This window comes from Strigops habroptila, chromosome 10 (assembly GCF_004027225.2).
Source record: "Strigops habroptila isolate Jane chromosome 10, bStrHab1.2.pri, whole genome shotgun sequence".
NCBI lineage: Eukaryota > Metazoa > Chordata > Aves > Psittaciformes > Psittacidae > Strigops > Strigops habroptila.
Window position 1 is genome coordinate 19,122,905 of NC_046359.1, and position 24,152 is coordinate 19,147,056.

General features: G+C 40.2%; 1 protein-coding gene across 2 annotated transcripts in view; it reads left to right on the forward strand.

Moving 5' to 3' along the window:
* The window catches only part of SDCCAG8 (SHH signaling and ciliogenesis regulator SDCCAG8), a 112,974-nt gene that overhangs the window by 84,413 nt on the left and 4,409 nt on the right, over positions 1-24,152 (forward strand). For both annotated transcript variants that reach the window (XM_030499895.1, XM_030499896.1), the window contains 2 exons: positions 21,497-21,623; positions 23,577-23,659. In XM_030499895.1, the coding sequence (XP_030355755.1) occupies positions 21,497-21,623; positions 23,577-23,627 (178 nt within the window). In that variant the 3' untranslated portion in view covers positions 23,628-23,659. The remainder of the gene's footprint in view (positions 1-21,496; positions 21,624-23,576; positions 23,660-24,152) is intronic.

Genomic DNA, 24,152 nt, shown 5'->3' on the forward strand with positions numbered 1-24,152 from the left:
GGAGGAGTGGACAAGATCCAGAGCAAAACAAGTTAAAGTGGTTGTCTTTCCTATGTGGAATGTATTAAGAAAGCTGCCAATCTTATGCTTTTTATATATTTATTACGCTTTATTTTTGCAGTCCAGAGCGCCTTAACATAAGTACGTGCATTTGTTGGTGATGCGATCAACAATCCAGGACTATGTGAATTCCAGGTGATTCTTCACATACAGTGTTGATTATGCTCCCACTGTTGGGGCTGTTAATGGTGATCTGGACCTAATAAGGAGACTTCCTTTTGTCAAACCTAGCACTTCAAATACTCGTTTCTTCCTGTCCGGCCATCATCTTTTTACTTATGTCCAGGATTAATTTTTTTTTCTGCGTATGTGTTTTTAAATCAGACAAGGCCCTGCATTTCCACACTTTCCTTCTGCAGGTTAAAGTAAGGACCAAAAAAAATATTATAATCTAGTAATATGGAAGAAAATACTAAAGACAAAAGAAGAAAAAGTCTTCTTGCAGTGCTGTTTTCTGTTCCTTTCCCCTTAACTTTTTCATGCTTTTATTGGTTTAAGGTAATTTCAGATACTCCATCTCTGCATATGGAAGGAGTGTTTTCTGATAAAAATGTTCTGAAGATTTCTGGATCTTCTGGGGAAAAAATATTTTGAATCTACACAGTGAACAAAAACCTCTGCTTCAAAATTTTCCATGCAACTTGTTTGCTCACTTGCTTTTGAGTTATATGATCAAAACCAAAAGCTAATACAATCTCTATGGAATATTATTACTTTTCAATTTTCAACTCTATCTATCTTAGCTGTCTGCTCCCACTTTTAACTGCCTCTATGTTGGCAAATTTTAGACGTTGTTGTTGCTATTATTAATACTTAGATGTTCTGACTAGATATAATTTGCAAGGTCCATTATTTTAAGTAATTTTTTTAGTAGCAACATGGCACGAATTGAACAATACATTCCATGTATGTGGTACATAAATGTTTTTTTTTTCTTTTTGCCTATGTTTTCCCAAACAGAGAAATTACAGCAATTATTAGAAGAGCTTGCAGGTCATCTATAAAACAAAATTAAAATCCCTGTCATTCAGCAGTAGACCAGGGTGGGCTTTTTCTATTAATAGTGCATGTGCAAAGCTTATCTTATATTGTGTTAAAATGTTTTCCTCTGAACTACAGTTGTCTGAATTGTCTCTGGACACACCACCACTCTGCTCCGTTTGAGCCCCACCTGATGTACAGAAGCTACCCCAAACAAAGTTTTAAACAACAGGGACTATTTATGCAAAAGCAGAGGTAAATTAATTTTGGTAAAAAGCAGAACTGATTAGACTCCTGATAGTTAAAACCATTAGCAGAGCCCCCAGGTCCACTTCTCTTAAAGCTGTATTGCAAGATAAATGAGTGATCCTTCCCATGTTACTTTCTTTCCATTTAATAATCAGTTGAACTTTGGTTGCTGAAAAGGTCTAAACTCATTCAGTCCCTTAAACACAACAGGTAACTCTAGAGCAGAATTGAAAATGAGGGCTAGCTAAGATGTTAGTGTTAGTTGTGTGAAAATATCATCTTAAAAATTCTGCTCCACTACAATTTATTCTCTCCTATTAAGCTAATTTCTATTCATATTTTCAAGTAGCACATTTGGGGGTTCTTTCCTTCGTGATCTTTATGGGAAGGAATTTTTTCCTAATACTTCAGTGACTTTCTGCATCAGATTGGAGGGTAATGTTACAGTCAGTAGTGTTTACATCAACAAATGTAAATTCAAATTAAATCTATTATTTAAATAGCATAATGGAAACACATGGTGCTTTGTAGTCATGTAATTAAAGAAGATCTGTGCCTCCAGGAGTTTATGATCTGAAGATCAAAACCAGTTCCACATGCAGCAGACCTCTTCTAAATATTGGTGTACAATTTGGGGATTTTGTCTTGCATATACTTTAGCATAAATTTTACTCCTGAGCAGAGATTTCACCCGGGCCAGTGCAGCACTGTTGAAGATGTAATGCATACATTTTGTACTTGACACTTTGTGCAGGGGCAGTTAGCTCTTAGCACAGAAAAGCTTGGTGTTTTGGCATCCAGATTTATACCTTGCTTGTTTAACAGTAATGGTGTGAACTAAACTTTGTGGATGATACTAGTTTGGTTAGGGAAAAACAAGTCACATTCTTTAACAGGGAGTCTGGCTAGCCATGCTTGCCTTTTTTTTTTTTTTCCCCCTAGTTGTGAAAGTAATTTTGCGCAAAATTGCATTTGAGTTAAAATTATTCACTCATCCTGGGGCGATAGCCTGTGTTCACTTTCCAACTGAGCTAACTAAAAATATGGGAAACAGACCAGCCTAGTATTCCATTGTTGCCTTATATAATGTGGTGTTTTGGAAATGATGATGAAGGTAACCTGGATATTTCATGGATGAAATAGTAGATTCATAAACTGAAAGCTTTGCTGCTATTTGTAATGGTGTTTCCTCCCTTCCTTTCAAAACTCTCTGCTCACAAATCAGAGATGTTGCTTTTATTTAAAAAGAAAAGAGGAAGACAAAGAAAAACGGGGAAAAAAATCAAGCCTCTTTATCCTTTGAAGAAATTTTTGCCTGAATTGCTGGCTGAGTTCCCTCAAAAGGCCTGGACTTCTTCAAAACTTGGAACCAAGTTCAGACCCCAACTAGGTAAGGTAGAGTAATTTGTTTAGTGTACTTTAAGTCTTAGTTTTCTCCCTACAGTATGCTACAAAAGTCTGGGTGTAAACACATAGGTTGTTATCATCAAGCATGATGGGTTTGGGATTTCTTCCAATTACCATCCTAATTAGGACCCTGAATTAAAAAGAATTTTTCATTTCTTTTGGGTGTGGGGAGCTAAATGAAGACCTGCCTGTGAACCCTGTGACTCATAGGTAGCTGCAACCCATTAAGCCCCTTTGTTGCTGTAATGACATGGCTTTGAAATAATTCAGCAGCTGTAAGAGGCAACTTTTGCCTTGAACCTCTTTGCCTGAGGATTTTCCCTGAGTTAAGGTAAGCTTGGACAGCATCTCTCATGTTCGCATGTTTTGTTCCTTATTCCAGTGCTTTTTTTCCTCAGTCTTGTTTAGGATTGCACAGCTCAGAGGTGCTACTGTGTTTGGTTTTCTTCAGTTATTAAAGCCATAAAACATGAATTCTGGTCGTTTCCTCATCCTCTGAATGCTTTTTGTTCTGGCAGCTATCAGAGGCTTCTGAGCATTTTGTTTTGAACTATGGCAGTTTTAATTCAAATGTTGTGTTGCAGTTTTACCCATACTGTGGTACAGATCCTGGCATTACTGGTTTTAGGTCATCTGTGTGCTGTGTGGAAATAATGCTGTACTGATCTTTCTTAACGTTTTCTAAGCCATGAAATGGTTGCATGTTATGAGTGGTAGGCATTAATGAACATTGACACTCTTCTTCCAGACGGGTCCGAGCAAAATTGTGCTTTGGGTATGGCTATACACTAGTCAAGGTAAAGTCATAGATCTTCCCACAGTGAGCCATAGTACAAGTCCTACCTTCTGCATGTTCTGCATGTTTGCAACTGGACTTTCTTTCTACTGCACTTCTTTCTTTTTTTTTTTTTTTTTCTCTCTTTCTTTTTTCTTTTTTTTCTTAACTAAACTAGCTTCCTGAGCAAACTGAGCCTTTGGGTCATATGGTATGTGGCTTCACACAAACTTTTACTACATGACAGGCTGACTTAGCAACCAAGATTTGTTTTCCACTTCTTCCTACTCATTGCTTTTGTCTTGTGCTGACATATTGGATTCTCTGCTCTACAAAAGGAAGCCCTAAATGACAGCTAGTGTAACATTGTGCCTGGAACCTGTGTATTTGGATCTAGACTCAGATGAAGGACTTGTGCTCAAAAACATTCAGTACTTGGCAATCCCAAATACCAACTTTCTTTTGTGAAGTCGAATCAGTGGTAATCTCATGGTTCTAATGCAACACTGCAAAGCAAAATCTGTTATGAGTTGGGGTACCTTAGCAATTTCAGGGTGCTTTGGGTGGAAGAATAAGCAAGAAAAATAAGATTTCCTAAGATGGTGTGGCATTCATAGTCTTTAATAAACAACCTGAACTCCCCAAAAAAACAATAAAACAAAAACCCCAAACTACAAAGGTCCTATGAAAGAGAATAATTCTGACATCAGGCAGTTAAATAACAGACTCTGATGCGGAAAACTGTCCCAGATTCCAACATTCCTTTCAGCTGACATTAGAAAACAAGGTAGACTTAGCATGAGAAATAGTATCTTTATATGAAGAGATTGCTCTTGTTAGGCCCATATGTGAACCATATATCCAGATTCTCTCTACATCCGCTCACATGTCTCCCTGTCAGCATCTGAAGAGAGATCCCCAAATGTTCAACTGTACCTTTCAGATCAGAGTTTAATTTTAGAAGACTATCTTGCCCTATTAATTTTGATTATAACAGTGCTGTGATGGAGGAGACATCAGATTGCAAGTAAAAGTTCAGAAGTCAAAATGCTACAAAGCTGCAGAGACAAATGCAAGTGCAGCTTGCAGTTATAGGTTGCAATACTTGTATAAGGTAAAATATGTATATGTAAAATATATCTCATTATTGAATAAGTAATAATTCATCAAGGAGTGTATTGTTCATGTGAACTTTGTATGTTACAGACTGCAACGTGGAAGTTGAATACTTCCATGATCTGTATTTGTCAGATGAGGAAGGCAAAGTTTAAAAGCCCAAATAATGGTTCCAGACCTGACACTTGTAGAAATCTGGAACTTCAGTCCTGCAGAACATCTTGGGCATTTTTGGAATTTCTGTATTTTCTCATATTTAATCTGTAAATGTTCTTTTCAATTTAATAACAAGCTTCAGAATATACAAGCAAAAGCCAAACTTGTTGAACTGCTGCTTCCAAAAAACCCCAAAAGGCAAAAAGCTTACTACTTGGTATTGTTTAATGCACATAAGTGAAATAAGATCCTAGACAATTCAGAAGGATCACCCTGATTATTAACATATGGTTCAGTAATACCTAAGAGTTAGAATAATAAAATAAATACATTAGAATAGTTTGAATACCATGAAACTTGTAGAACTATTAACTGAAAATTTTCAGCTACATTATTGATTACTTCATTTCTCTGTAAGGTATATTTTCTTCCTGTATCCTTAAAATTAAGTACCTGAAGTCACCATCCAGAACTAGAAATAATACTAAAACAGGAGTTGCAAAATTAAAAATGCCAGTATGAAGTGTAGTCGTTTTTCCATGTAGTGGTTCTGTGCTTTCTGTTTTGATGATGGATGTCTAAGGGCATTCATCTGGTTATGAAGGAAGAAATTAATTCGCTTACTAATATTGCTACTTCCCCATGTAGTCCTTTTCAAATTGAAGGGGTTTTGCTTTCAGTTTCTCTTCGCCTTAAAAGAGGAAGAGCATTCTGTTATTTCTATGACCGAGAAATGACAGTGGATTCTTCATCAGACCCAATCTTTTTAAGTGCGCCAAACTGCAGTCCAGTGAACTCACTGGCACTTTTGATCAGAAATTGTTTAGGGTGAACATGTGTCTAAGCAGTGCAATTACACTCTGCAGTCGTGGGAGGAGCTCTTGACGTACACTGCACATTCATAATTTTCCATTGTTTGTCAAGAGAATAAAGTGTATTATTTTTTCTTTACCTGCAAACAATAAAAAAGCGTGCAGTATTTACATTATTTCTACAGTAGTCAGTTTGCAGCAAGTCTTGGCCAAGACTTCACACACGGTTTCTTCTCATTCACCTGTTCTGGGACAAGAAGATAAAATATATACACAGAGTTCATTTTGTCTTTCGTGCCTAAATCTAGGACTTGTTTAAACAGTCAATTTAAATTCTGAAATGCTTAATCCACTATATGTTTCACATATGCAAAGGGCCTCTGTTGGCCAGCCCTTCTGTTTCAGAAATTCCATTTCCGATGTTTGTATGGGCTTCTACTGGAAGAGAGGGGTGGACTTGACCTTGCTGGTGAGGGACTGGTGTGGGGCAAGATAGCCTGTGTGACAGCTCTCCAAGCACGTCTTCTTCCGAGACTTCAGTCACAGCTGAAGTTCAGAGACATACCAAATGCGGTCATAGACAATTGGTTTTTACTTGATCAGTTGAGAAGGCATCCTGCTGGGTTGATCACTGCTTTGCTATCCAAAGGGATCCAGTGGATAAAATAGACCTTTTAAACCCATTAAGTGCTATTGATAGAGACTTGATAGAGAATCTCTCAGGAAAATGCAAAGATCCCTCCATCTAGGAAAACGAAGTTAACGTGATTTTTTTCCAATCAGGTGATTGTAAAAAAAATTCATCTCCCATATCCCTCTAAGAAGATTGGGACAGGTGGGCCAACCTTGGCCATTAACACCTGAAATGAAAATTGATTTAATGATCAGAAATGTGTGCAAAACACACAAGGTCTGAAAGAGACTCATCCAAGAGGCTGGGGAGGGGTTTTGTTGATTTTTTTTTTTTAACGTAATTTCATGATTTGGAAGTTTGGAAGATTATGCATAGAACTAACTGAAATCTTAATCTGTAGTTATTTATAAATATTTCTTGTTACTGTAAACACCCTCTGTATAGTTCTTCATTTATTATAGCTGGTAAATCAAGCCCTATCAATTTTAAACTGAACTAAATTGCTACATCATTGAATACATTGCCACATTTTACATTTTGAAACTCAAGTGTGTTTTGAATTTCTGTCATCTCTGTCTTGAGGAAAAGGGGGGGGGGGAATAGTGGGATTATGGGAGGAGAAAGTGGCTTTCTAGTTTATATTTATTTATATAAAACTATCAAAAGCAATTTTGATGAAATTTAAAATAGCCTTGAGACAGAGAGGTGGGGGGGTTTAAGAAAAACACTGGCCATAAAAAAGCAGCGTAGTAACCTAGTACTGTGTCCTCAGAAGTGCTGGTTTGATCCGAAGCCTCAACATCGGTCTGCCCTTCTTTCTATGAGGGTAGAACATGGTCTTCCCATCATTTGTTTAGGAATTCTAATTCTAATAGCCAAGGGAAAAAACAATTCGTACATTATGTAGTCAAACACAAGTATTCCCATATTGTAAGGAAAGCTGTTTTTGTGAAGGCAGAGGAACGTTTTTTGTGCTTATTGCAATAGAGAGTTGATGTGGGGAGACTATTTGGAGTAAATACATGTCTAGTTTCTATTCTTCTTGAAAAATGCTAGAACATACACATGTGCTTCATGGTCCTTACGCTACACACTGCTCCTCTCTGCACAGTCAGTCACACAAACAATACACGTGAGCAGCATTTGAGGTAGAGCTGTTATCTTTTATCTCTTATCTCTTTGATGTCTTATTTTACTGATGCATGAAAAGTTCAACGAGGAAATGGTGTTTCTGAACAAAAGGTGCTGTAAATCCTCCGCAGACAGAATTGCAAAATTGTGCCGTCTGTCCTTACACATTTCCATCTCTGCCCGTCCTTCGTTAACTGAGATGGTTATTCATCACAGAGTGGTTGATGAGAGTTTTATAGGAGGATTTATTTATAATTTCTATGTTCTAGGTCCTTTAAAAAAATTTAAAAAAAAAATCAGGTTCCAAAGTGTGTATTTTCTTTTCTGTTATAGTCAATTATGTCATAAATGGTCAAATGATAACTCATCACAAACAAAATTATTTTTGCAGCCTGTCTTCCTAGCGTCTGGATTCTAAAGAGACAACCTGGATGCCTGCATGCCAGTGCAACCAGGATTTCAACAGTGTCAATAATCCTTGCTCATCACACCAAAAAAATCAGTGTGTCAGTGTATTCCTGCAGAGTCATTAGCATACAGACTCACTCTGCTTGCTTAACAAAGCATGGGTTGGTATATTACAGTTTCCTAGTCTGCTTGTCTAATTCACCTCTGACAAAAGCAGAGGAGAGAAAATTCAGTCCCCTCTTCAGTGGCACACTAATGTGGGAAATAAATCTTGGGGCATAAGGTCTGAAATGGCAGTCATTTAAATAATTCAAATGCAGCGATCATTTTGCCCATGTGCCTTTCATTTCTTTGTTTTGTTTCTCTGTATTTCTCAAATCACTAAGAGAGAAACGATCTTCTGTGACAATCTACATTTTTAAAATATCTAGAGCTAAATAATCCCTGTCCTCTTTAAATGCAGTTTAACTGGTTACATGTTAAATAATTATTTGCTCTCTCTTTTGTGGTGTGGAGGGGGGAGTTGGAGGGGAGAAGTAACATACAAGCAGATGTGCTGCTAGATCTACAGGCTTCTGCCAACCATATGGCATCTTAAAGAAAGATGGTTGGAGCGTCTGGATTAGCAAAGAGTCGGGATGGAAAGCCATGTGTCGTGTTGGTACAGGCAGTTGTTTTAGCTCTCTGTAAAAGGCTTCAGGAGATTGTGTAATGGAACAAATGGTACTGCAAGCCTAGTAACAGCCTTACCGCTGCTGGAGAGGCAGTTGGCCCCCAGGCGGGTACTGCTTCATCCTTGCTTGTTGGTTTTTTGTGAAGGATTTTTAGATCATTATTCTGTGCTCTTCTTTTAATATACAGGGAAACTTGGGGGATCTAATTCTGAACTTTAAACATAAAAGAGAGCTGTTGTGTGGTTAGGATTTTTTCACACTCATTTTTTATAATGAAAACATACAGTTTCCCTCTCTTTTAAATGAGAAGCTCCTGCCCTTCTGCAAATTTCCTGCATCCTTCACGAACACTTGGAGACACCAATTCATTGAATTTGTAGCTGATGCCCAGATTCTGGGAGAAAACTGCTCTCTCTAGGATATGCTTAGTTAAAAACAAGATTTGAGCTATTGTGCTTGTGGCTGAAACATACCAGCTTGGCATTTGTATTCTGTTTGACAAGTTGCTCTTTATGCAAACAAGGGGCCTGCCCCTATTAAAGGCAAAATTCCTTTTGTTTTTAGCGGCACAGGATTGGGCTCTTGGTGAGGTTTTGTGTGCTTTACAGGAGTCTCTATCGTTCACATTTCAGCTTATGAGAGTTATTCTGGATCAGGATGAAAGCTTTTGTGTCTAGACCTTAAACAGAAATAGGTTTCAGTCATTTCTCTTCTGTCACACAATAGAACTCTAAATTCCTCTGTATGTCTCAATGATATCAGATCTCTTAGTACACCTGTAAATGCAGTTTTATCTCCTGATACTATTTGTTTCAAAGGAAATTAAAAATCTGATGTTGCAGTACAGGAGTTCAGTAAAATCAGGATTACTTTCTTTGAAGAGACTTTTAAGTACATGATGATCCCATATAACAATTTTTATGTAGGGAGATCACATGAGGGATGCCAAATATTCATTCATAGTAAATACTTGCTGAGCAGGAACATTATGGCTTCAGAGGCTTTAGAAACAAACCATTAACTACAGAAGCATCTCCCATATTGAGGATCTTTGCTGAAAAATATACTATCTTAAACTGAGACACATGCTGCTCTAATATACCCTAAATTCCAATAATTTAAAAGCAAAAGGACAATTACTGCTCTTTTTTCTCTTTCATTTTTTTTCTTAACTCTCCAGAAGGCTCCTTATCTGGAGCTTAGGAAACAGCAGTCCTCAGCTTAATCTGCAGTTTAGTTACAGCAGTGCACGCTTTTTCCTGCGCTGCCTGCATGCCCCCCTGCTCAAGCCTGCATATGTTGCTCAACACTGATCAAAAGTAGCCTCCCTCGGGAGGGAGGCTTGGGTTCATTTGGTCGGCCTGTTCATTACCTCGCCCCAGCCAAGGCTGAGCCAGGTGTGATGTGGACAGTTGGCCACCAGGAGCAGTGCCAAGACCACCAGCATCTCTCTGGAAGGCTCTTGCGGTGGCTACTGAGGGGTGGAGTAGGAGCAGTGAGCCCGACTACAGACCTTGGGCTCTTTCAGGGCATCTGCTGAGCTTTAACAGTCTCTCAGAAACGCAGCCCACGTTTTCTGTGCTATGTTAGCATGTGAGTTCACCAACATTATGGTGCACATTAGCAAAAGCGTGCGTTTCCTTCAGAAATATGCATTTCTCTGTGTAGATTTCCCAATGATGAATTTTGAGTAATGGTATATTTGTGCTGCAGAAGCAGTATTAGAGATTACCACATCTACAGAGAGAAGTAATTGACTGATAGTAGGTGGATCTCTTTTCTCATTTTGCACGTGTTTGTCCTCCATATCCCTACATAGAACGAAAAACATGTTTATTTTTTTTAAACAAAGAGACACAGCTTTGTTTTCTTAATCTACAAGTAGTAATTTCAGGCACTTAATTTTAATTGTCCAACCACTTACGTGAGACTGTTTAGTTCCAAAAAGCATATTGAGACTTCTGAGCTTTCTTGTTTAAACATTTCTTTCATAGGACTCTTGCCATTGCTTACCACCGAAAGACTAGAATGTGGGGAAGTAGTATGAGAGAAGCATAATTTACCTAACAAAACTACACATGACCTTTTGATGTAATCTAAGGGGAAAAGTACTTTCCCCTTCTTGTAGTTACACTGAAGATGTGAGATGAAAATTAATATTTTTTTTAACTTGTAGAATAAAAGAGACTGATAGTTTTTCTAGGATTTTTGACAATAATTAAAATCCAGTGGGAACAGAAGAGTCTGCACAGTTGTGGACAGAATGAACTCTTCTGTTGGAAGGTGCCAGTCATCTTAATATAGTGGGATGCCCGTGCAGGGGCCAGTAACTGCTGCCTGATGTGCTGAGCCATGACGTGGGAGAGCCAGGCTGGAGCCACCTTTGTGCTCATTCTGTGTGGTACTCCTGACAGCCCTGTGCTGCTATTGCAGAGACACTAGAGTTGCTATTCTCATCCACAAGCTAAGCTGCTGCCACCAGAAAAGCATAATTGACCTGTTCCACTGGCTGTGATCTGGGTGTGTTGATACTTGTCTCTGAACTGCCTTGTTGCAGTCGTATTCCTTATTGTGGAGGGGTTAATGGTTATCTGAAGATAACTGTAATGATATTTGCTTCTAAAGTGGCAATAAACCTCCTCTATTTCAATAGCAATGATTGAGTTTAGCCTTCAAGCTCAATGCAGTAAATTCAGAGCACAACTGGACTAATATATACATTTCATGAAATAGCCACTCTCTTACAGAGAGTGTAATACTGTCTATAATATACTAATACATTTTTAAGACGTATTTTCTGTGAAATGCTTCCCTGCTTTCCTTCAGTGCTTCTAAGCAATTATGGGTTCCACTAACTTCACATATAAATTCACCATGTTTTTAATATAGGCCAAAACAAAACACTGAGTAGACTCTGTATTCACAAGAGCTGAGCTCCGTGAGGGTGGGCTGACAATACCTCTCAGGTCGTCCAGCTTTTCTCATTTTCTGGCAAACCTCTGGTTTTTCAGGATGTAACTCCTTTCATCTCAGCCCTTCCCAAGCTTTCTTTCTAACCCCTACACTTGGTCTTCCATGTTACATTCCCCCCAGTTGGTGTTTCCTTGATGTTGTGGCTCTCCCTTCAGTCTCCACAGAACTGATTTATGCCATACCCAGGGGACCTGGGGAGACTGGGGCTGGTCCCAAGCAGCTACAGCCCTGGTCCGAAGTGCTGTGTTGTGTGACAGCAGTAGCTCCATGTGAGGTGGGAGCATGCTTGCTTGGCTAGCCAGCGCTAACAGAGAAACAGAGGCTGAAGCCTCCTCAGGTCCCTTGGATATAGTTGCATATCTGAGCACAGATCTTCCCTACCTGTCATGCACATCCTGGGCTCCTCTGCCCACCTTGACCAGCTTCCCAGCCATTTCTCTAGCTCCTCGATCAGTATGCACCCTTTTTTCTCATTTTTATTTCCTAGCCAGAGTAACTTTGGAAAATAGACATATGTGATAGAACTGTATTTGAAGGGGAGTAGGCCAGGCTTAGGGTAAGTTAACAAATGGAAGCAATCTGGTCTGTGTGGGGAGAGCTACGAGGCCTTGTATGGAAAACATCTATCTGAATATGCTGCACGGGAAAATTACCCCTATCACCAATATAAAGTCATATTCCTCTTGTATGTCACAAGCATAAAACTACCCTCCATACAAATCCTACATCTATCATTACTTTCACTGTAATTTATGAAAATCACAGTAACCCTGTGTGAACCCTGAAAATAAGCAAAATTTTATTGCCTGCTGCAGCTTACAGACAAAAGCACTTGTTCGAAATGAACTGGAAAGAGGGCCATGTTTGCACCTCTGGTGTGGGAAATAAGGGTGATGGGGTTTAGGCAAAGGAACTAGTAAGTGACACCTACATAGATACCTAACACTTTGTGTTTGATATTTTTAGAGCTTATTTTCATAGTGGTCAAACTACAGAGTGTAGCAGCCTTGGTTTTTATGCTGAAGAACATTTTTGAAGGCCTATGATATATAGTTATTAAACTGGGAAGACTCCCTTGCAGATAACCAGCTCCAAAGGACTGTACCTGGCACTGTTGAGCTCCCATTTGCAAGGTCACTAGTGAAAAACATTTTACCTTTCAAACACAGGTGCTAATAGCTATGAACATAAACAGAAGCTTTATATTCTGTAATATGGAGCCTGCAGTCCTTGCAGGTTGTTGCTAGAGTCTGGACTCAGTGAGGGCAGTGGGACTGAACCCAAAGCTGTTCTGTTAGTCTGCAATTGCAACTGTCAGGAACAACTGAAGCAGTTGTAGCTCAGCTGCACTACGCTTTCTAGCAGTGGTATTTTTTTAATTAAGACAATGTCTGACAAAGTAAATTAACAGAAGCTGATGCTTTTAGCAGTTTTTTTGCTTCAAATGCCTGATGTCGGCTTAGGCCACATGTACATTCTGCACATGACATGGGATAGAAAAAGTGAAGACTTCTTTTTCAATTCTCTGCTGCCTGCCCAAACACCACATGTACTGTCTGTTACATGTCGCTTCTGATGAGGTTCATGCTGGGAATTTCTTTTTAAAGGCGAAGTGCTTCTGAAGGGAAGAGTTCAGATTGGGCAGATTGCATTAAAAAATCCTCAGCATCTATGATTCAAATATAGTAATTACTTTGTGTGGACACCAACTAGCAGTTTGTAAAGGTTCCAGTTTGTCTGGTAATAAAAGAAATCAGAGTAAGAAATGGGGAAAATGGAGCACACATTTATAAAAAGTAAACCAACCACGGAAATTGTAACTAGTAAGACAAGCACAGGAAAAATTATTTCAGTAAGGCACGTACATACCTTGCAGAATAATCCTTATAAACATGAAGGGACTACTCTGAAACCTTGATAGGATATGCGTCTCTTAGCATTATTAAGACTCTGTTTCCTGATTGAGAAATTGTGCAAAATCTGTTCTGTCTGGCACATAACAAAATCAGAGAGAGGTGAACATCTTTTAAATAAAAAAAAAAAAAAAAAGGAATCTGACTATAAGATTCATTATATTCCTGCAGCAACATCTGCTGCAAGCCCTGCCCTTTTTTTTTTTTTTTTTCTTAAGGTATTTTACTGCATTCTAAATTAATAGTCAGCCTAACTGATTCGGAGAATTGTTTTATTAAGCACTTTTCATATATAGGCAGAACTATTTTTCCTCTAGAGCAAACCTGATCCAGAGTTTGTATTCTTATCATAGATCATATTATTTTGAATTACTTTAAAGAAGGAAAATCCTCATCTTCAGCCTAGGGATTTGGACACAAATAGACATTAGTGAAGTTTCACAGTATCTCTTCCAGCCTGCCGTCTATTCCCTTTCATTGTTTCCTTCCTGTCAAAACCCGGGAGGGCTAAAAGGGGCCATCATACCAGCTAAGCCCAGCTGTTACACGCCCCTACTAAAGAGCAGGCTGATAATGTTCTCTCTTCAGCACATTAGACATAAGCTGTTAGAAGCCCAGAAATAGATCCAGGCTCAGGTTTCCTACATGATCTATTTGTTTAACCTGCTGGACCAGCTGTAGAAGTGAAGATACATTCTGATAGTCAGTGTTGACATCAGAAATGAAGGGGAAGCTATGTTGCTACATAAAATTTTAATTAAACAAGATTCATAATTGTTGTTACGGTATGTGAAGATTATTATCTTATTGGAGATTATGTACTACAGGCTCTTCTTTAAAAATGTGTGGAAAAATGAAGAGTGCCTTTAGTAAAAGCGAATTCAGAGGCTACCCAATACATATTTAAAAAAAAAAAAAAAAAAAAGAAAAATTATAGAAAACCACCTGGGTCAAGGGTTTTATGGTGAAATGTGGACATTTTCTTCTTAGGTGTCCGATTCCAAACTGCGCAAGCGATATTAGCTTCTAGTTACCATCTGTTCATGTAAGTTGGTTGAGTTTGTTCCACCTGTAGAGTTGGGCAAGTGCTTACCTTACTGAGCTAGAAGTGGTACAGATTGCATTTCTTCTCTGCCTGAACAAACAACATTCTTGGCCTATGTAGCAACAGACTGTTGACAGGGACTTCATAGGGTGGGAAATGCCACAGAAACTTGTTTTAATGTGCCCTAAACTGTCTTCCTGTGTCCTGTTAAAAGTCAGGACTTCCAGTGTGACAGAAATGAGGAAGCTCATTCACTGTCCTTAGTCCCTACTCACTGTTATGGGGTGGGGTATTTTTGGTCTGTGTGTTTTTCCTCTTATGCTTCGTTTCTTTAATTTATATGAGAAAGGTGTATCACAGTGTTTGCTTTTGAAGCTAGACTGGAAAATGGAGTTTGGTTGATGGACAGATCGTATAGATGTTTCCATTTACATTTTGGGAGCATGTGGGGACTTCTCAGAGATGCTTATCACTCAAGGCTATTTCAAGGTCCTGATCTATGTAAATAGCAGTTTAGGACACTAGTGAAACTTTGGGTGGTAATTTGCTGTTTGTCTGTTTTCTTAAATTTATAGACTCTTATTTAGTTACTTTAAAATTTACTGGGTGAATTTGTCAGTGCTGCAAAACACAATGAAGGTTGCTCATACAAGAACTAATTTTACTACTGGTTTAAATGTCCTAGTTGTCCACAGAGCTGATTCAAGATACGAAGAGATGATGAATATAAATTTTTCTGCCTTAATAAAAAAGACAACATTACTTCTGCTATGAAAAGCGAAGACAGAAGAGTAGCAGAGTTGAGGTGGAAAGCAGAGGGGACCTGTGCTTCAAGAGGAGTGGGGAGTGCCAGCAACTGGGGCAGTTGTAGCTGCAGAAACAAGGTCACCACGAGCATCAGCCATACACCTTAACTCTCTGCATGGCAGCAAGTCTCGCTTTCTAAGATCCTTACATAGGCAAAGCAAGCCTGATCATGGATTTGTATATTACAGGAGATAATCTTAGGCAGTGTCTGCTCTATCTGTGTCAGGAACCAGCCGTGATCACTGGAGGTTGTGTTTAAGGTTGCATGATGCTTCTTGTTATAAGGAATTGCTGAAGTTCTTTGTGATTTCATTAGGCTTGCCAAAAAATGTGGTTTAGACTGAAACTGTTCAGCAGGTTGTAGTGGGTAGTTGCCTCAGGAAGAACCAGTGAGGCCGGTCAGGGGAACAGCAGTGAAGGTGGGAGCCAGGGTGGGAAGGAGTTGCAAGAAAACTTTCCCTTTGGCATTTCCAAACTCCTGACTATTTGAGTATACAAATTAACATCCTTTAATGGGTTGCAGTACAACTGTCTGTTAAATACCACTACTTAAACACTTTCTATCATATGATATGAAACTTGTGGGATGTCCTGGAAAAACATTATGAAACTGGGTAGAAGTTTGCTGGGTTTTGCTTTCTTTTCTAATTGTCGTGTTCCCTCTTTTTATAACAAGTTTGTCCTTAAAGCCAGCATTTGCTTTTAAAATTCAGCGTGTTAAGAACATTTGAGATTTGCAAATGGCCAATTACCACATGTGCCACTGCCACCGCTTCAGTTGCGTTCCCGGAGCATGGCGGTGGTCTGTGACATCGCCCTCTAGTTTCCCCCTTGTAACCAGAAGCAGCCTCTGATCGCTGCGTCCACCTGCAGGCAAAGGAGCAATGGGAGAGCAAGCTTAGATACCGGGAGCTTGGCGCTCCGACCCTGTCAAGGGAGGTGTTTCCTGAAGGCAGTGTGCTGCGGTGTAACGTATTCTCGTGACTTGCGTTTCGGTAGCTTTGCGGGGCAGCAGGAGCCATGGCCCCACTGCTGGTGGGCCCTGTGTGCGGCCGGCACCCCAGGGCCCGCCGGCGGTGCCCGGGGGGCTGCTGGGCGCCGCCTGTGTTACCGCGGCAACCGGCAGATGGGGGCTTCGTCGGGGTCGGCGGGAGGCGGCCGCAGCAGCGCCGGCCCAGCCGCTCGGCAACAGCCCCTTCAGCTCTGACAGCTCCGCTGTGGCTGGCCAGGAGTAGTTATCAGATTACTTGTATTAAAACCTAATTAAGATGTGTGCCAATAAATGCAGCATGATTATTGGATTTGGTGATTTAGCTGCTGCAGGTTTCTGCAATCCAATCACACCATTTCAGCAAATTCTGCTCTGCGGAGTAGAGTGAAAACGTTTTACATCAGTAACCTGACTGCTGAAAAACTGAATAACCTCTTACTGCTTCTGCTATGTCGAGGACTGATCCCCACTGCCAGGTGAATGGACGCTGCCCACAGAACCTTGCATATTAATTTCTTTCAAATCAACTTTAAAACCCAGGGGAGAGCTGACAGTCGTATCAGTTTTTTCCTTCACTGCAGATTGCCTGCAGATTAATGGACCTGTGAGTCCCCCAGGCAGAGAGCTTGCAGCAGGAATCTTGTGGGTGCCCTTATTTAGCAATGTGTCTTTATAGAAAAGAAGGAAGTTTTTTGGTTTTGTCTGCAGGCTGCAGATGAGGTGACAATCTAAATGTAAGACTGGGGATGCCAGTCCAGCTCTGTGGTGTTGGACACAAAGGAAGTTTATTCTGCTGGGTAGAATTCACTTCGGTGCCAAAGCGCTGCTTTATGTTTGATTTTTCACCTAGTTTCTGCAGGGTCTTGCAGTGGTTGTCTACCCGTAGCTGTTGAAATGTAACAAAACCTACCTATCCCTTTCCATTTCATTCCTGGACAGGCTAGGGTATAGCCTAGTCTCAGTTCTAAATTTCACTGCCATGTGGAGTGAGAGATGTAGTCTCCAGCAGGTTGTAGCTGCACAAAGTAGCAAGGTAGCTTGGAGCTGTTCTAACATAAAACTGCATACGAGCTGCATATGAGATCCAAGTACTGAGAATCAGAGCAAAACATTTACCTTGAAGCACTCATTACAGCTTGTGATGCCTCAGTTTTGTTCTGTAGAATCACTCATCTCAGAAAGCTGCCTCTTTCCTTCCTCCTTGTAGAAATAGGAATTTTGGTTTAGAGTGGTTAATGGAAAACTATTTGAAGGGTAGTATTATTACTACTAAATGAGAAATTACTCTGTAGTACCAGGTTGTGCTGTAAGTAGTCCAAACATAACACGGTTCAAGAGCTACATGTCTTCACTTTGTGCCTTGAAGTAACATGACATAGTGTACAGTCAGTTCCTGTCCTTCAGCCCTCCCAGGCCAAGGAGGAGCAGCTGCTCACATCCCGACTGGACAGATCTTGCCTCTTTGGTGGAAAGATCATCTCATTTGGAATAGAGGGTGAGGATACAGTGGTCACCCAGATGCTCAGGACGCAGTACACGTTTGTGTTGTAGGTAGTGTTGCCAAAGTGAACGTGGTGACCGTGCAACCTCACTCACTTGTATTAGCAAAATGTGCAGAAGGTTCTGTCACCCAGTTGTAAAAATGATGGCAGGCATCGATGTGCAGTTGTAACATATGGGAAGTACAGTGAATGTGGGTGGAGCTGTTCATTTCTCATCTTGAATCATTTACGAGATCAGCAGGCAGGCCAGATACAATGCATATGGGAATGTGTGGCTGTGCTGCACATGTCACACATAATAGCAGATACTGTGAGAGGGCCCAGAGCCTGTCCTCGGGAGCTGAATGCACTGGAGCAGGCTGGTAGTCCCAGGGGCCAGCCCGGCAGCAGTTTTGGGAGAGCAGACTGACAGAATTTGGGAATTCACAGACTGAGATCTACACTGGCTAGAACTACTCCCTCTTTATCCATCGTGACCCAGAATTGTAGTAAGGAATGTTATTAGCCCTGTACTCAAGCACTGGAGAGAGATACGGATGATGAAAGTAAAGTTGTGGCCTGCTAGTCAAACCCAGCACGGTGCCTGTGTCATCCTTCTCCCTCTGCTCAAGAGGACAGTCTAAATGTAGCATGGGAGGTGAAGGTACAGAACAGAAAAGCATAATTGAGTAGTACTGCCATAATTAAAGGCTTGTCTGTCTACAGCAGTTTTTCTGCATCACCCTTAGCATGATCTGAAAGGATACAGAGCTTTACAGTAGAGCACGGTGAAGCTTGTATCCAGTCATGTTTCTGAAATTTGCATGGGCTGCCTGCGAGTATCTAGTAGAAAGTGTTGTTTTGATGTAAAATTCACATGAGCTGGAAATGACTTCTCTCTGGCTGCCAGAACTGGAGGAAGTCCCTCACACTGACGTGGTGGCTCTTCAGCTGGAGCCCTCTCCCTGTGAGAGGAGAGGCATGCCAGGAAGGGCCCCTCCTCGGGACTGTGTCAGCAGCACTTGCACCAGCCGCTGGAACAGGCCCTGCCGCAGTGATTGGCAGTGCTCATTGTGTTGCTGCAGAGATGCGGGTCAAGGTGGTTATGTACTTACCTGTATCTTCAGCTGCCAGTAATAATAATTTTGTGCAAGAGGGTCTCTCAAAGACTATATAATTGTTCTTAAAAGAGACTGAAACATTAACAGAGTGGAAAAATTATTACTTGAATGTAGAAATCAGCAGAAACTTACATTCTGAGAGCCTAGAATCTGGACTGTGGTTGGTTGAGTCAGGCTCTCGTGCATGAGGAGGATTTCATAGCCTTAAGACTTTAAATAGGTAGGGCAGCACTGAGGTTCTTCCCTTGGCTGTCTGAAGACAGCACTTCCCAGTTACGCCTCCCTACCAGTTCTGCTATAAAGTAATAAGTATGCTAGAAATAAAGGACTGGAAGATGTCTTTATTACAGGTGAAGTGCAGTGAAGTCTTATATCCTCCTCAAGTTAAACGGATTCTAACATAAGAAGGATATGGATCTGTTGGAGTGAGTCTATAGGAGGGCTGGAGCATCTCTGCTATGAAGACAGGCTGAGAGAGTTGGGCTTGTTCAGCCTGGAGAAGAGAAGGCTCAGGGGAAACCTTACAGCAGCCTTCTAGTACCTGAAGGGGCCTACAAGAAATCTGGAGAGGGATGTTTTACATGAACAGATATGGATAGGAAAAGGGGGAATAATTTAAACTGAAAGAGAGCAGATTTAGATTAGACATTAAGAAAAAATCTTTCCTGTGAGGGTGGTCAGACACTGGCACAGGGTGCCCAGAGAAGCTGTGGCTGCCCCATCCCTGGCAGTGTTCAAGGCCAGGCTGGACATGGCTTTGAGCAACCTTGATCTAGTGGAAGGTGTCCCTGCCTATGGCAGAGAGGTTGGAAGCGGATGATCTTTAAGGTCTCTTCCAACCCAAACCATTCTATGGTTCTGTGAAATCAATGGCAAAGCAGCGAAACTATGCCTGAAACTATGACACTGCCTCCAGCAAACACCACTATTCTTCTTCCACTCCCTGGGATCAAGATGCTCATGGAAAAGCTCCATCTTTAAAAAGAAAACAAAGAACAGTACAAGGGCGGGGTTTTGTAAATGGGAATTTTGCTTTGTGAGGTTTTTTTTATTGAAGTTCAATGCCCCTGATATCACCTTTAGTAAAGAAATGAAGCATAAACAGCTCCTGTACCAACATGGTGTAGTTTGGAAGGTACAGGGAGTGTGAAATTAGACACAGAGCATCTAAGTGTGTAGTTAGTAGACTATCCGGTGCTATCAAAGCAGTGGTTTTGTTTGCTTCATTGGACATTTACAACCAGCTGTCGCTGTTTGCAGCTCGCTGCATTTAGTTTTGTTCTGATCCCTAGAGGATGGTCCTGCAACTCCTCAAATCCCTTTTGCAAGGAAACGTTAGCAGAGTAACAGGACACTGAAATATGAGTATTCGGTGTTCGCTACGTGGGTTGCAACGTAGGTTGTTGTGGTTTGATTGCAAGGAAGTTGGCTGGCAGATACTGATCAGTAAATATTGGCTTTGACATCGATTTTGGCAATGTTGTTTCAGCTAGATTTTCCTATCTTTTTATCAAGAAATTTGGGGGTGTTTACTAATGCAGTTCTTTGAACAATCCTGATTAAGAATGTGGATATTCAGAGTGACGAGCTTAACTGAGTTATGACAGCTGTACAAGTCAAAACTACCACATAGAGCTGAAAGTAGAAAGGCTCAGAAAATCACATGCCTTATTGTAGGCATATAACTAATTCCATTAAAAACATAGCCTGTATGAGAGAGACAACCCAAAAACCGTGTTCAGCTGAAGCTGTATTTCAATACATTGAGCAAGAAATAGTTTACAAAAGCAAGTGCAAAGTTTAGATTCAGAACTAACCTTGACAAAACCAGTCAGTTTATGCTCCTTAACCGCATAGTGGTTAAAGCTGTGTAGGTTTTTCTCTAGAGTACTGTTATTTAAAGACAAGAAGCTTCTAAGATATCCAGGACTTCTAATTGGAGACATTTGTATTTAAAGACTGAAATGCACTTAATATAAAAACACAATTTCCAGCTTCTTTGTGTTTATATCCCATGCTACAGGTGCCTGGTTTTTTGTGGCAGGAGTAATGAGCAGTCACTGTGGCCATAACAAGCCATACTGCCTTTTGTGATTAAGGAAGGTGGCGGTTGCCCTGTGTTATCCCAACTTGGGCACTTGTTTTCAAGTGTAAGCAAAAGGCCCCTGCGTATTCCTTCTACTCTTTACATCCTTTCCCAGGAATCCCTGTTACACTATTAAAGGATCTACACAGACATGTTTACTTATCACTAAGCTTACTCAAAATACATGTTATGTGTTCTGTAACAAGTTTTGGACATTAAGCAGCTTGCAATAAGCAGTGGACAGAAAACAAAAACTTTGTCTCTTCAGGTCCAATTTGTCAGGGGGTTGGGGTATGTGGATTTATACTCTGTGCTAGTGCTTGTGTTTCAGGAAGGCAGTTATTGAAGCAGCTACCGAGCATGCAGCTTGCTTAGCTACAGGGATCAGGATGCAGTCCTGCAGGCTTTACTGATGTCACTTAACGGCAAAGCAAATTTGCTATCATGTCATGATAAGGCTTATAATTAGAAGTGCAAACCTTTAGAAGTGATCATTTAAAGTGTAAAGATAAAATATATTAAATGCCCATCCTGGGAGTAATACTTCAGTCTCAGCCCAACCACCAGACTGAGCTCTGTCAGCTGGGAGCTGCACCCGCCAGTGCAAACATCAAAGCCTTTACCGTGAACTCCAACTTCAGATGCTCTGCAACCCTTTTATCTATTTTTTTTCCAGGTTACAGCAGCTCGACAAGCATTGCCAGGCCACTGCCCAGCAGTTAGTGGAGTTGCTCAACAAACAGAATCAGCTCTTCAAAGAGAAGCAGCTGCTTACAGAAGAGGTGCAGTTTCTGCGAACACAGGTACTGTGCCAAAAGAAAAGAAACTGAGGGGAATATTCTGCAGCTTTAGCAGAATCTAGAGCAATCTGCCAGCAGTCTCATTTCAGATGCTGGATTTTGGTGCTGCTGTTGTTTTAAATAAGGTATTACCTTATGAAATTAAAAAAAATAATATTAATCCATGCAATTAGAAAGATGACTGGTAGCTGGACCTTAGTCTCACTTAAACCTAAACTAAATGAAGAAAGTGTTTTGAAGGGACAATAAAACAACAGAAGCTATTCTCAGTGGCAGTTTCTTTCTTATCAGAAGATTTTGTGTTTCTTTTTCAGAGAAAAGAGAAATCTGTTCTTTAACAGCATTAATGTTTAAACGATAGCTTCATGTTAAACATTCCTTTGAGCTTTTTGCTGACATTTATCCAACTCAACTCCCCCTACCACTCTATGATATTTTTTTCCCCTTACTTTTAAAAGTCCTTTATCTTCCCTGCTGCTCCATGACCACTCACCCAAAAGTGAGATGGTGAGCATGGAATCAGTCTGCCTGAGCACTGACCACTGCACTGCATCTCTAGCAGGCCTGACTCTGCTTCCAGGGGTCTCTAGGAAGCTGTGGCTTACCATGGGCTGATGTTGCTTAATTTTTCATTTTGGGCCACTGCTCTTCAGCCGGTCAGTGCTTTGGAAATAAGGGAGAGGACTGCCTGGTCTGGTTTTTCATTTGTTGTTCTTAACTAGTTTCAGAAAAAGGAGGAGAACTGACAAGCACAGAATGAGGTTTTCAGTTAAACTGCCAAATAATCAAACCCTTGTTTTGGGACTAAGTAAATGAACTAATTCAACCATATCATGATGCTTTTAACTTCCAAACTAGTGAGTTTGCCCAGGATAACTGGAACATTCAGTGTAACGAAGGACATTCAGTGTAGGAAATTCAGTGCAGTAGCAAACCCAGCAGTAAACAGAACAGGAATCACCTTAGAACTTTGAAAAATTGTATGATTTAAATATTTTATAGGCTTTTTATCTGTAGAATTTAATAAATGTTTAACCTAGGAGAATAAAATCCATTCTTTGTTACGCCTTTAATCACAACAGTGTGTTTGGGTTTTACAGGATTTCCTGTCGTAGTAGACAAACTTGGTAGCTCAAGATAGTGTAAGGTTATCAGCATGTAGTAACTATGGGCAAATTTCATGGCAACGATAGTGTTCTCTCTGTAAGAACAGTTTAAGAAGGTGGTTGTTCAGAAAAGAAAATCAACATTTCTGTTTTAAGGGCAGCACTCTGGGTAATGTGAGCAGACTTTACATGGTCCACGGGGATTGTGTTATTGATAACCTATTTTATCTGGAAGCGAGCGTGCTTTTATGAAATTGGGCAGAAGTTAAGGAAACAGACAAAACAGGAGAAAAATCATTACAATATTACACTGCTATCAAGGCCTGACAGGCAAAAGCTTCCTTCTTTATGTTCATTACAAGTTAATTGCGCTCCAGAGAATACTCTTTAACTTTGTAACACTCCAAAGACAAGAACGATATAAAAATGAGTCCTAAAAATCTATTTGCAGCTATTTAAAGCAATGGTGGTTCTCTGGGAATTGGAATTCAGCCCAAAAGAGCTGCCTGGAATATCAGACAATTGTTTTAAGAAAACTAAAGAACCGTTCACCATAAATGGGAGCTCTGAATTACAGAAGGATGTGTGTAGTTAGTGTAGAAATATATTTAAAAAAATATATCAATTTCAGAATCAGTGATGATTGCAGGTGAAAGTGACATCATACTCCACATTTTACTGTATTGTTTAACAGTTCTCCTTTGTAATGAATTTACTTTGTTTTGGTGGAGGAGAAGAGGGAGAAACCTAGTCATACCTAGTCTTTTAAGACTGATGTAAAATACACTAACCTAATGTGCTATTGTATCTTGGAATATAAGCCACTAGTAACTGCAGTTGCATATTTCAGGGGAAAAAGTGGGATGCAGATCTCAAACAGGACACAGATGGAATCAAGTAAAAACCTGGATGGATAAAGAGAAATGAGCAGAAGTAAGTATTTTTTCTGTATCCTATATATAGATACAGGGGAGGGAGAGGAAAGGAGGACTAAAACTATTTGCAGATGTGGGTTGAATCTGGCAAACACTTCAAGACAAAAGGGAGAAGGAAGTGTTGGAAACATTTTGGGTTTGAAATTGTTGGAGCTTTTTATGTTTGTTTCTTTTTAAGCACTTAAAAATGTAGGACAAGCACTCCACTGCAAAGACAGGTTTACCTGACAGAATTAAAACAAAAAAAACTTCAAACATTTAAATTGGGAGGGAAATGGGGGTGTACAGCTCCTAGCAAGGTGAGAACTTCTAGAAGAACTCAGATTTTACCATAGATGATACTTTTTGGTCTGGATCATCACTGTGTTTGTGTTTTGATTTGGAATTGGTGAATTTCATTGCTTCCAGTAGTGTTCTTCTGAGGAAGCTGAATCCTTTCTATTTCTCCAGAAAGGCTACAGTTTGTTTTGTAATAAAAGTCATAAAACTTA